Source organism: Mirounga leonina, unplaced genomic scaffold (genome assembly GCF_011800145.1).
Source record: "Mirounga leonina isolate KUSES-001 unplaced genomic scaffold, KU_Mleo_1.0 Mir_170, whole genome shotgun sequence".
Lineage (NCBI taxonomy): Eukaryota > Metazoa > Chordata > Mammalia > Carnivora > Phocidae > Mirounga > Mirounga leonina.
Genome location: NW_023270433.1, coordinates 35,333,727 through 35,347,224, shown reverse-complemented (window position 1 = coordinate 35,347,224; position 13,498 = coordinate 35,333,727). Strand labels below are relative to the sequence as shown.

The 13,498-nt window shown below is 47.5% G+C and overlaps 1 protein-coding gene across 3 annotated transcripts; it reads right to left on the bottom strand.

Moving 5' to 3' along the window:
• Window positions 1–6,807: 6,807 nt before the first annotated feature.
• On the bottom strand, window positions 6,808–13,247 carry SIT1 (signaling threshold regulating transmembrane adaptor 1). Of its 3 annotated transcripts, XM_035016368.1 has the most exons (6): window positions 12,877–13,247; window positions 11,063–11,129; window positions 8,742–8,877; window positions 8,600–8,658; window positions 8,415–8,476; window positions 6,808–8,327 (listed from the first exon to the last, which is right to left on the bottom strand). In XM_035016368.1, the coding sequence occupies exons 2-6, from the start codon at window positions 11,079–11,081 to the stop codon at window positions 8,094–8,096; spliced, it is 510 nt and encodes a 169-aa protein (XP_034872259.1). In that variant the 5' UTR covers window positions 11,082–11,129; window positions 12,877–13,247; the 3' UTR covers window positions 6,808–8,093. The 3 variants fall into 3 exon arrangements, with proteins under 3 accessions (XP_034872259.1, XP_034872257.1, XP_034872258.1); XM_035016366.1 differs by lacking the exons at window positions 11,063–11,129; window positions 12,877–13,247 and adding an exon at window positions 9,042–9,362; XM_035016367.1 differs by lacking the exons at window positions 11,063–11,129; window positions 12,877–13,247 and adding an exon at window positions 8,992–9,169.
• Between the last annotated feature and the right edge of the window lie 251 nt (window positions 13,248–13,498).

Here is a 13,498-nt window from a genome sequence, read left to right as displayed (position 1 = left end):
AATTATGCTGGCTCTAAATATTAAATATGGGAACTTTTCTTCTTTTCCTATAGTATTGACTAGATTAAATGGCATGGAAATTTTCATTATTTTTTTTTAAAGATTTTATTTATTTATTTATTTGAGAGAGAAAATGAGAGAGCAGGAGAGGGGGGAGGGTCAGAGGGAGAAGCAGACTCCCTGCCAAGCAGGGAGCCCGATGTGGGACTCGATCCTGGGACTCCAGGATCATAACCTGAGCCGAAGGCAGTTGCTTAACCAACTGAGCCACCCAGGCACCCAGAAATTTTCATTATTTAAGAATAAATAGAACTTGGGCGCCTAGGTGGCTCAGTCCATTAAGCATCTGACTTTGGCTCAGGTCATGATCTCAGGGTCCTAGGATAGTGCCCCAGAGCCCAATTTTGGGTTCCATGCTCAGTGGGGAGTCTACTTCTCCTTCTCCTTCTGCCCTCCCCCAGCAGGTTCCGTGCTCAGTGGGGAGTCTACTTCTCCTTCTCCTTCTGCCCTCCCCCAGCTCATTCTCTCTCTCTCTCTCTTTCTCTCTCTCAAATGAATTAAAAAAAAAAAAGAATAGATAAAACTCAGCTTTGGTGCCCTTTGAATGCAATCTTTTCCAAAAGTAGGTCTATAATCACCTTATTCTAGTTTTTTCTAAGGTAGGTTGAGCTATTCTTCTTTCTCTTGGGCCACTTTTGGTCATTTACATTTTTCCTGAAGAGTATGCATTTCCTCTAAATTTTCACGTTATTTGATGAGTAATTTTAGGTTGCACCTTTTTATAATTCTTTAATTTTTTTCTTCTGTCATGTTTTCTTTCTCAGAACTAATCTTGTCTATTTTTGCTCTTTTTTCTCTTTCTTTGTGCTTATAAGAGGTTTACTTTATTAGCCCTTTTATTTATCTTTTATTTTTTTTTTTAAGATTTTATTTATTTGACAGAGAGACCTACGGCGAGAGAGGGAACACAAGCAGGGGGAGTGGGAGAGGGAGAAGCAGGCTTCCCGCCGAGCAGGGAGCCCAATGCAGGGCTCGATCCCAGGACCCAGGGATCATGACCTGAGCTGAAGGCAGATGCTTAACCATCTTAGCCACCCAGGCATCCCCCTTATTAGCCCTTTTAAAGAACTTTTTAAAATTCATGCTTTTTAGTATTTTTGTTCTCCATTTCATTCATGTCAGCTTTTGATATTTCCTGATTAATTTTGGTTTCTGGTTCTTTCTATAATTTATTGAAATAAATACTCTTTTTTTTTAAGATTTTTAAATTTATTTATTTGAGAGAGAGAGCATGAGAGGAGAGAGGGTCATAGGGAGAAGCAGACTCCCGGCTTAGCAGGGAGCCCGACGGAATGTGGGACTTGGGACTTGATCCTGGGACTCCAAGATCATGACCTGAGCTGAAGGCAGTCACTCAACCGAGCCACCCAGGCGCCCCTCTTTTTTTTTTTTTTTTAAGCTTTCTATCTTTATAGCATTTTGGGGATATATGATACAGGGGATATATGATACAGGGTAATGAAAAGGTATCCAGTATTCACTATTTTTTTATTCAGTGTTTAAATTTTGAAAATACTATAATTTTGTTCTTTTTTGAAACTAGTTTTACTCTATTGTAATTTACATGCAATAAGTTTTATCAATTTTAAGTGTATCATCCTATGTTTTGACAAATGTATTCAATCACTATTGGATACCAGCATTACCGCTGCTTTCTGTTTATCTGTCTGGTATCCCTTTCCCACGACTTTATTTTGAATCTTTCTTGATCACTTTGCTTTAAGTATATTTTTTCTAAGTAGTATTGACCAGAATTTGATTTCTAACAGTCTTAGAGTCTTTTTTTTTAAAGATTTTATTTATTTATTTGAGAGAGAGAGAATGAGAGAGAGCGAGTACATGAGAGGGGGGAGGGTCAGAGGGAGAAGCAGACTCCCTGCTGAGCAGGGAGCCCGATGCGGGACTCGACCCAGGGACTCCAGGATCATGACCTGAGCCGAAGGCAGTCGCCCAACCAACTGAGCCACCCAGGCGCCCAGTCTTAGAGTCTTTTAATGGAAGAATTCAGTCCACTCGTATTTACTGTACCAAGTGATACATTTAATTTCCATCTTACTTGTTTTTAAATGTGTAAACAGTGTTGTGAACTCTTCTTTTCTTTACCTTTGCTGGACTGAATGAATGGCTATTCATCCCATTTTCTCCTTGTTAATTTGGAGTTTGTCATTCTATTCATAGTTACCATCCCTTGCCCTTCTCTTAAATAGATGCACATGATTGTTCTAGTGTATGAAAACAGAACAACTATTTCCATCATACTCTACTTATCTTCTACTTCCTCTCCATTTCAATAAGATATGGTCTTTAGGGGGCACCTGGGTGGCTCAGTCGTTAAGCGTCTGCCTTCAGCTCAGGTCGTGATCCCAGAGTCTTGGGATAGAGCCCCACATCGGGCTCCCTGCTCCGCGGGGAAGCCTGCTTCTCCCTCTCCTACTCCCCCTGCTTGTGTTCCCTCTCTCACTATGTCTCTCTCTGTCAAATAAATAAATAAAATCTTAAAAAAAAAAAAGATATGGTCTTTAGATTACTTAGCCTTTCCTCCTCCTCCTCCTTCCCCCTCAGATCCTAGAACACTCACCTTCCCCTTATCCTCACCACCTGATTCCAGAGTTTTTTTGAGATAATTTAGTCCTTATTAGAATTTCCCTTACAACATGTTCCTTCTGTTTCAAGAGTATTTAGCATTTGTGTGACATGTTATACATATATAGAAATATAGATAAAAATATATAGATCATGGTTCACTGCACCCCACTGACTTCTCTCCTCCCTTCACCTTCCCCCATCTTGAAGTCTGTTCTAACTCATTTGTTGTTTCATTAGAGCCTTTTCTAAAAAGTATTTCTCACATGAGACACTGAATGATTTTTGTAAATCTTCAACTATCTTTCTTTCCCCTTTCGCTAGGTCCTGGTTGCAGGCCTATTCTTTCATTACCTCACATTCAGTTTTGCTGTCCTTTAACTTCCAGGGTTGCAAATAAGAACAAACTTTCTTTCTGCCTGGAAATGTGTGTGGTATTGTTCTTATCCATAGAGTTCAGGAATTTTAACCTGTATAGGAGCTAAATCTTTCTTCAGCTCAGGGATATTCCGTGTATTATTTAATTAAGATCTCTCCTCTCCTGTTCCTCTTCTGGAACTCATAGAATTTGCAGACTAAATCCCCTGAGTCTGTTTCAATCTCCCATCTTTCACCACATAATTTGCATCTCCATATTTTTGTTACATGTTTTGAGATATTTCATCTGTTTAATTTTCTGGACCTCTTTGGGGGTTTTAGCAGTAACCATCCTCTCCTTTGCTTTATGTATGGAAATTTTTAGTTCTGATATCACATTTTCTAGTTCAAGGAAATCTTTTGTGTTTGACCTTCACACCTATCTCCCCCAGGCTCTCATTCAGTCCAAGATTCATTTGTTTCCTCTGGCAGGTCTCTCCACCCTCTGGTTTGTCTGCATTCTCCTGGCCTCAAAGGCTGAGAAATTCAATCCACCGGTTAGTTTTCTAGAGAGCTGGAGAGACTCAGCAAGGCCATTGATTGTTCCTGGAAAGCCGGCTGTTTCTGGGACTTGGTGTCTTCCTGAAGGTCCTTTTTCTTGGCTCTGAGGTGTTCTCCAGAAACTTGTCTGCAGGAAATTCTCTCTGCCAGGAAGCAGAGCCCATTTAAAGTTCCTCCTCTATAGCTGGAGTTGTCGGAGGGGTTGTGGAAGGGAGAGCTTCACCAAGGTTTTCATATACCCAGACTCCCCTTGCTCTAAATAATCTAAATATTATTGACAGATACAGTGATAATCACCGGAAGACTTAAACACAGAAGCCGTTAATAGCAGGTGCCCCTGGGAACTACAACTGGAAGTAGGAATGGGGTGGGGGAATGGCCTTTTACTTTTTTCCCCCCATTCTAGTATTTCTCAACCTCAGCACTTTTAACTTTTGGGGACTGAAATTCTGTATGGTGAGTGGCTGACCTGTGCATTGTGGGACGGTCAGAAGCATCCCTGACCTCTACCCCCTATAGATCAATAGCTCGGGGTGCTCCCCAGCTGTGATGATTAAGCATGTCTCTGCACATTGCCAAATGTGTCCTGGGGGGCAAAGTCACTTCTGGCAGAGAACCACTGGTGTCTACCTTACAGTTCTATTTAATTTTTTTTTTTTAAGATTTTATTTATTTATTTGACAGAGAGAGAGAGTTAAGAAGAGCAGGAACACAAGCAGGGGGAGTGGGAGAGGGAGAAGCAGGCTTCCCGCTGAGCAGGGAGCCCGATGCAGGGCTTAATCCCAGGACCCTGGGATCATGACCTGAGCTGAAGGCAGATGCTCAACGCCTGAGCCACCCAGGCGCCCCTCTATTTAATTTTTTTTAACATGTGCTCACACTATTCCTAAAATTAAACATTGAACTGAGGTCATGAGACAGAGGAGAAAATGTCAAGCAGTTGTGCGGAAGCAGAAACCAGAAGTAGAAAATGTACAGTAGAGGATGAGGAAGCAAGTTAGCAAAGTAGGAAAAAATTAGGAATAAATAAAAGAAGCAGAAACTCTGTCAGAGAGTTATGCGACAGGAGGAGCAGGAGTGGGAAGACCCACATACTCCTGTCACCAAGGTCCCCAGCGAGGCTGTGATTTGAGATCCGAAATCCAGCAACAGTCTGCAGAAGCCCAGTCATAGCATAGCCACTGTTCTGCAATCCCCATTCCATTTGGCTTCCTCCCTGCCCCAAGTGTCCTAGCATTAAAAACCCCTTCACTTAAGCAAGGCAAAATGAGTGTATTCCTTACAAACAAAGCCCCGGAGACTTGGTACCCAGTGAAGAGACGGGCTCTCCAGTTTGCTGCCAGTACTATATTCACTTCCTAGCATCACACTTGAAGAGAGACTCTGCTTAAGCAAAACAGTGGGAATGATGAGTAGGCTGCAAATAAGGTCTGTAAAAGGAACTCTAGAAAGCTTTTCCCGGGAGGGAGGAAAAAAAAAGACTTAGGCCATCCATCAGAGCTGTCATGTACAGGAGGGAGAAGGGTGATTATATGATTGTAGCTCAGGAGGCAGAACTGATGACAAAAGTAACAGGGAGGCTGATTTTGGCTCCCCCAAAAAAAGTTCTCTCAAAAAGAAACATTGGAAACAAGCGCTTGGTGAGGTAGCAAGCTCCCTATTCCTGGAAATGTTTAACAAGAGGCTGGTAGGGTGGCTCCTGCAGTGGATATAAGTTTGGGCCAGATCTGCCTCCTCCCAGCTGTAGAATTCTAGATATTTAAAAGCCTGGCAAGAGGCACACACCAAGCAGAAATATTTTAGGGTCAAATGGTATTATAGTGCATTTAAGTATGTCAGAAGAGGGTGGCTGGTGGAGGAGTTGAGCAATAAGGGAAGATCTCAGAGGTTCAGCATCTTCTGCTGGCCCTGATGTGCTGGTCTTTCCCCCACAGAATTAGTCAGAACTCATGGTTGCAAGAGATAGAGAAGTCTAACTTAGAATGACTTAAGCAAAAAAGAGAATGCATTAGCTTACATAACCAAAAAGTTCGGGAAGCAGATCTAGCTCTGGGCATGTCTGGATCCAAGGTTTCAAATGAAGTCATTAAGACTTGGTCTCTCTCCATGTCTGAGCTCTGTCTGTTTCCCTCCTTATAGCCAAAACAAGCTTGGAAGTTTAGACTCATCTTGACAGAGTACAGAGCAAGGCCAAAGATGGAGGGGTCTTGGCTGGATGGCTTCCTTAGGCCCCTCCCCACCTACAAGTAATTCCTTAAGAACTTTCTATCATTGAACATTTGACCGTCCCAAAGACCCTTCCTCTTCGGGTCTTGGGCTTATCCCCAATCTTCCCATCTAAGACCTCAGGAAGAGGGGAAAAGCTGGAGCTCCAGAGGGCTCTCATGGCTTTCCCCAATGATCTGCGCCTGGGAATTTGCCAGGAACAGGGCACTCCTTATACCCTTACACCAGTCAGGGAAGGGAGGCCACTAAAGAAAGCACCCCTGGAGCTACAGAAGGGGAGACAACTGCAAGGTGTTTGGGAAACGAGTTGACAAGCTAGAGAGATGAGGCAAGGGGGTCCTCGAAGGTGTCTGAGGGGGATCTGGCTGCCCCAATTTATTTTTTTCCTAGACGCAGGGATCAACTAGGAAGTTGCCACAGTCCTGGCCTTCAGTCCTGAGGGCCTAGGCTAGGGCACGAGCCTCGGAGACAGACCAGTAAGACAGAAAAATTAAAAGGTTGTAGGGAAGGGAGAGGGTAAAGAATCCAGGCTTCAGGGACCAGAAGGAAAATAACGTTCAAATCGCACCCAGCTCCAGACCCAGTGAGTCGCTACGTTCCGCGAACCGGGAAGCGCTGTTCAGGGAACCGCAGGGTCCTGGCTCGGAGAAGCGTAGGGCTAAACTCGTGGGGCCGGGAAGATTGCGGGGGTAGGGGGTGGGGAACTGTCGGGACTACATTTCCCAGCCTGTCGTGGACCGGGCAGCTTTACGCATGCGCAGAGGTCGTGGCAAGGCCGCGTCGCGACAGGCGGGGGCGCCCCGGGTTTGGTCTTGAGCCGGCGGAGACCGGCAGAGCGGGTGTGAGGCGGGGTGTAAGGCCTGCGATGGTGGTGTTTGAGGCTTCAATTTCCGCCTCGTCCCAGTGGGTTGGCGGGACCCCAGACCCCTTCAATTACAGAGTCTGGCTCTCACGTCCCCCAGGCCGCGGACACACTGAGCGGTCTTCAGACTAGCAGCAGTCCTCAGAACCCCACATCCCGCAGCCAGTTGTTCCCCGCATCCGGTGCCAGCCCCCAAAGCTACCTTCCCTCCCACACAGCCTCAGCTGCCTGTTCTTTACCGCGACCGGCGCCTCTGCTCGGGGAGGCCCAGGCTGAGGTCCATGGAGGCAGAGCTAGCATTTGGGTTAATCTCTGTGTGTGTAGAGGGTCCACCTTATTGGGACCACCAGGTAGGGCTCAGGAGCACGGCTCCCTACTCCGGTTTTCTCTGGGACTGTGAGTGGGAAGGAGAGATGTTTGGAAGTAGAAGCCTGGCTTCCACTATCTTCTGGCCCTGAAACCTCAGAAAGGTCTGTTAAGCCAGACTTGCCTCTACAGAAGCCGTAGGGGGAGGTGACGGAGACTTGAGGTTGTGGCTGGTGGCAGCACAGTCCTAGAGGCCATGGGGAGAGTAGGTCCGGGGCTGGTGAGCTTGCAGGCTCCAGGTGATGGGAGTGGGGTGGCTCTGAGTGCAAATTCTGACGATGTTCTAGCAGCAGCAAGTACAGCTTGAGCTCGGCTCCAGCCTCCACCCCTAGCACCCACCCTGGCAGTGTTGATGCCACAGACGCTTTTGGTCCATCTTCCCCAGCAAGACGCCCCCAGAAGTGCTCTGTGCAGAGAGCAAAGCTCACACTCCTACCATATAGACCCTGTTGCAGGTCTGAAGCCCTCTAGATAAAAATCTAAACACTTTCTGAGAAGTTTTATTTGAAACTTGAGAACATAACAGAGCAGGATGTGGACTGGTATTCTCCAGCCAGGGTTCTCAGATAAGAAGCCAGGCTTGGGTTCCTCAGGTCACTAGGTTCCAGGATCCCTCCAGACTGTGGGCTCCCAAGGAGTATGCCCACCCTTCTCCTCTCAGGCTGTTATCCCCTCCACCACTGCCCACTTCCTGTATCTGAGGGGACACTAAAGGGGAAAATTTTAGGGGGCTGGAGCAGAGAGGATCTGGCTAAAATCCATAAGGAGGAGGAAGTGAGAAACTTGGGAGCTTGGGGCCTTAGAGGAAAAGATCGGAAAGAGAGAGAGAGAGATGGAGAGGGGGCCACTGCCTTTGTTTCCTCCATCCCCAAGAAACTGAGGACCGACTTATTCCCCTGAGATGTCTCCCTCACAGCTTAGAGGGGAAGTTTGGGAAACATGACCTCCTGCGACTGGACCTTGGCTACCTGTCTTTGGGGGGTGGTTGGGAAACAGTCATGCCAGGGCAGGGTAGCAGTAACCCCTGCAGCAGAGGAGGCTGGGGCGATGCTTGTCCCACTCTGCCAGCCCTTCCATCTCAGCTGGGTGCAGGCTGGCTGTTGGCGTAGGCCTGGTCTGGGAAGGAAGCCCGCGTCCTGCGGGTCTGGGCACACACTGAGGCGTACAGCTCCGGCTCGGGGCCCGAGGCCTGGGGCTTTGGTTCAGAATCCAGCACCACCTCTGAGTACTTGATGGGGGTTCCGGGGCTGGGGATATGGCCCTGAGAAGGCCGCAACTGCAGGCTGGTATAGCACATCACTTTCTCTGCAGCCTGGAGGTTCAAGGCTGTTAGAAGTTCACTGGACCCTTGGAAAAGCCCCCACTTCCCTCCCTCCCCTCTTAGCCCCAACTGACTCACCGTGACGGGGCCTCTAGGAGTTGGATCTTGCTGGTCTGGCCCTGGTTCTCGAGCCAGCCGACCTGGGAGAGGGAACAGTAGTGATCTGGTCACTTCTTGTTCTTCCTCCTGCAATCCCTCATCCCACCCCCACCCACCCGGGACGTGCGTGGCCTCGGTGCCCCTCCCCTCTGCCAGCCGCCTACCAGTCTGAAGATAAGGCAGGTTCCCATATAGGGGGACCTCTTCCACAGATTCTCCAGAGCTGCAAAACAGAGATTAGGGGATGAGGGGACTTCTTGGTAAGGGGGAGCTCTTGATCACCTATCTCTGCTGTCCCCCACTCACCGTCCCTGTCCCGGACGGCTCTTGCTCCGGCCACTAGCCCATCGGAACAAGTGCGCAGCCACTGAGATGAGAAGCAGCAGCATCGCAGCCCCTAGGAGGGCCCACAGTCCCCAGGCCTGGGTCACGGTGGGGATTCCTGTGGATGCCAGCGGACGGAGGGTGTTACTGCCCAGCCCAACCCTCCAGGTCCTAGCAGGTGGGACATGGGGCCATGTGACCCCTCCCCCTGCCCCTGCCCCGCCCAGCTCACCGGGCACTAGCAGTTCTGTGCTGTTGTCACCTCTGCTCATGACTGCTGACCTGGGAGCTGAGTCTGCAAGCCCTGCGCTGAGGGGTCAGCCTGGTTTATGGCCTGATAGCTGCTGCAGGCCCCTTTACTCTCACCCCTCCCTGGGCCTGGCCCCCACAGCTCAGCATCCCCAATACTGCTGGTGGCAGAGTCACTGGTTTCCGGGAAGGAAGGGGGAGGGGAGGGATGAGTGAAAGAACAAAGACCCCGCCCTGTGCCTGCACCTGCGCCACCCAGCATCTCCCAAGCTTCCGCCCCCCCCACCCCCATGGCCCTATACCTTCTTTGGCCAGAGAAGAAAGAAGCAGGCCTGAGATTACTGTGCCAGTGTGCAGGTGAGCCCATGAAGACAGGAGACAAGTAGCATGAGGCAGGACCAACAAGATAAGGAAGCCAGGCCTCAGGACAGAGATTCCCTTCTGCCACAGGGTGTCTGCCTTTTCTCTACAACTCTGAGACCCGTGAGAGAGAATGTGTTCCTCACTGAGCATGCTACAAAGAGGAATGAGACGGGGAGGCCTCCTGGTACCTACAATCCCACCACACCCTAAGACTGACTGTAGAGGATAAGATGACCATTGTCATTCTTATTATTACTGATAATAATAGTTTAGGGGCTAGTGGAAACTTAGAGTCCCCCCTCCCGATCCACTTCATCCAAACTGTCCCTAAGAACTGTCAATCTCAAAAGTTAGTTGAATTAAAGAAACTTCTACCCCAGTATATCCTGGGGAGCTGAGCCATGTCTTCGCCCTTGTTCACTTCAGGGAGTGGAGTACTTGCTCTGCCCAGATACAGCCCAACCACATGGACTGCTTCTGCTGTGGAAGAAGGATTTCAAGTTCCTTAGACCAGAGGTCAGTGATATGTCTAGCATAGTGGGCCCAAATTCCCTAAAGGCTACAATCAGTTGAGGGCCATTTATCATATCATACCTGGCCTGAACCACTTGTTTATGTTGACTGTGCCAACTGGCTTAGGGTCAAGGTTTGGACTACACTGCTCTGCAACCAGGCTGTCTCTAGATAGACTACAGTAACTCCCTTGAGTGCGGGTCTCTCCTCCCTCCCCTGCCCCCTCCATTTCTGGAAGAACAGAAGATACACTGCTAGTTCATTCATTTATTTAGCACACATACACCTCATTCATTTGTCATGTGTGCTGATCGCTTGCTTATGTGCCAAGCTTTGGAGATAAAGATGTGAGTGGGAAATGGTTTCTTTCCTCAAAGGGCTCTTGATCTAATTAGGAAGATGACCCAATGTATTCCAGACAATTAAAAGGCAGCATGAAACACAAGGAAACTCTGCAGGTCTGCCTGAGGTCTTGGCAGGGAAAGGAAGGGGGTTGGGGCGGGGGGGGGTGATATGCAGTAACTGATAGGGAAACAGAAAAGCTTTGCAATCTCTGACTTGCCTTTTACGTGATGAACTTACTTAACCGTCCTGAACCTTTGTTTCCTCATTATTTTTTTATTATTTATTTTTTTTCAATATTTATTTATTTGAGAGAGAGAGAGTACGAGCAAGGGGAGGGGCAGAGGCAGAGGGAGAAGCAGACTCCCCTCTGAGCATGGAACCCAACGGAGACTCATTCTTTAAAAGAGCTTAATTAGGTGCGCCTGGGTGGCTCAGTCAGTAAAATGTCTGCCTTCAGCTCAACTCATGATCTCTGGGTCCTGGGATCCAGCCCCCACCCCCACCGCCTTGCTGAACATGGGCGTCTGCTTCTCTCTGCCCTCCCCACCGCTTGTGCTCTCTCTGTCTCAAACAAATAAATAAAATCTTTTTTTTTTAAGATTTTATTTATTTATTTATTTGACAGAGACAGAGATAGAGAGAGCGGGAACACAAGCAGCGGGAGTGGGAGAGGGAGAAGCAGGCTTCCCCCCCGAGGAGGGAGCCCGATGTGGGACTCGATCCCAGGACCCTGGGATCATGACCTGAGCCGAAGGCAGACGCTTAACGACTGAGCCACCCAGGCGCCCCATAAATAAAATCTTAAAAAAAAAAAAGAGCTTAATTGTATTTACCTGTTGGGTTGTATTTCATTCAGCAAGGATTCGTTGAGTGCCTGCTAGAGCCAGGAGGTGTGCTAAGCTGTAGGAATAAAATGATAAAGAAATATGGCCCCTGCTCTCTTGCAATATACAGTCTAGCGGTATTTTCTTTTTATAATTAATTTTAATGGATTGATTGATTTTTAATTAACTGATTTTAAAGAACCAAAATGGATTTTCTCCAGTTTTATTAAAGATATAACTAACACATGATGGTGATTTTTTTTATTCTTATGTTAATCCCCATACATTACATCATTAGTTTTATTTTATTTTTTTTAATGTTTTTTATTTATTTATTCATGAGAGTCAGAGAGAGAGAGAGAGAGGCAGAGGCAGAGGGAGAAGCAGGCTCCCTGCCCAGCAGGGAGCCCGATGCGGGACTCGATCCCAGGACTCGATCCCAGGACTCTGGGATCATGACCTGAGCCGAAGGCAGACGCTTAACCATCTGAGCCACACAGGCGCCCCACATCATTAGTTTTAGATGTAGTGTTCCATGATTCATTGTTTGTGCATAACACCCAGTGCTCCATGCAGAATGTGCCCTCCTCAATACCCATTACCAGGCTAACCCATCCTCCCACCCCACCCCCCACTCCAGCAACCCTCAGTTTGTTTCCTGCGATTAAGAATTCCTCATATCAGTGAGGTCATATGATACATGTCTTTCTCTTTTTGACTTATTTCACTCAACATAATACCCTCCAGTTCCATCCACGTCGTTGCAAATGGCAAGATCTCGTTCCTTTTGATGGCTGCATAATATTCCATTGTATATATATACCACCTCTTCTTTATCCATTCATCTGTCGATGGACATCTTGGCTCTTTCCACAGTTTGGCTATTGTGGACATTGCTGCTGTAAACATCGGGGTGCACGTACCCTTTCAGATCCCTACTTTTGTATCTTTGGGGTAAATACCCAGTAGTGCAATTGCTGGATCATATGGTGTAGCTCTATTTTCAACTTTTGGAGGAACCTCCATACTGTTTTCCAGAGTGGCTGCACCAGCTTGCATTCCCACCAACAGTGTAGGAGGGTTCCCCTTTCTCTGCATCCCCGCCAACATCTGTCGTTTCCTGACTGGTTAGTTTTAGCCATTCTGACTGGTGTGAGGTGGTATCTCATTGAGGTTTTGATTTGGATTTCCCTGATGCCGAGCGATATTGAGCACTTTTTCCCACATGATGATGATTTAAAGAAAGTACAATAGCTGCACTAATGAATAAATTCGAAGTTAAGGGTTCTGAATGAAGGAAACACACCTGAGACCTGAAGGGTGTGTAGATGTTAACTGTACAGAAAGGAAATAGCAGTGGAAGGTTCCAAAGAGAGTTATAATTTCAAGTGCCTGGCTCGGAGCACCTGCTCAAGTTAAAATCACTAGGAGGTAGGCACGGTTCTAAGCACTTTACTTGGATTATCCCACTTAATCATCATAACAACTCTGTGAGGCACATATATGTATTATCATTATCTCCATTCCTCAGAGTGGAAACTGAGGCATAGAGAGAAATTAAGAACTTGCCCAAAGTCATTTAGCTTTCGAGTAGTGGAGGCAGGATTCTAGGCCGGGCAATCAGTCCATAGTCTACTGTGTGCCATGCTACACAATGAATGGTGGTATTAGAAGCATTTGCCAATTGGAGAGGGTGGGGAAGAGGAGGCCATTGTAGGAAGAGGGAACTGCAAAAAAAAAAAAAAAGAAAAAGAAAAAGAAAAGACATATGAGTGTATTAAGTCATAGCAGGGAATAGTTCAGGGGTGAATTAGCTCACTTACGGACGTGGAAAGCAGTTCCCTGTCTGAACGAGCAACAGGAGCCCGGCACAAGCCCTCCTAAGAGGAAGGCTTACTCACATCTCTAAAAGTAAGCCGCGCTGAGAATGAGCCCCGTGTGGTTGGTGCGCACAGGCGCACTGCCTGCGTAACTAGAAATGCTGACGGACGACGCCCCGCCAACACGCCGCTCAGCTCCCCCGCCGTAGACGGGAGCGCTTCTTGGCGGACATTACTGTGCGAAGCAGGGAAAGTCAACGTGCACGCGCACGCGGCACTCTCTGCCAAGGGTCCGGGGACTTTCCCCTAGGCACGAATAAGGAACCAGTCCCTCGTTTGTAGCCTAGGAAACAGGCCTTCAGCACGAACTGTCGACGTACCTCACGCTCCAGTCTTTTAAGGTTGGCCAAAGTACTCATTTTATGATTAGGGTGAATGGGTTGCTAGCATGAGAAATAAAGTCCATTTTCCAGCATAATCTTATGAGATTGTTGGCTTCTAGAAACATTCTGGCTAATGGGATTCTAAATAGATGAGAAATGAATTCATTTAGCAAAGTTGGGCCAAAGTCCTATGCTAATAAGCGTGCCCCGCCCACACACTAAAATGGGCGTGACCTCCCCGC

Coding starts and splice junctions, on each gene's coding strand:
- SIT1 (XM_035016366.1), bottom strand. CDS start 9,300: ATGGGGGTGGGGGGGGCGGAAGCTTGGGAGATGCTGGGTGGCGCAGGT. Junction 8,878..9,041: donor CTTGCAGACTCAGCTCCCAG/GTCAGCAGTCAT, acceptor TGGCATCCACAG/GAATCCCCACCGTGACCCAG. Junction 8,659..8,741: donor AGCCGTCCGGGACAGGGACG/GTGAGTGGGGGA, acceptor TCTGTTTTGCAG/CTCTGGAGAATCTGTGGAAG.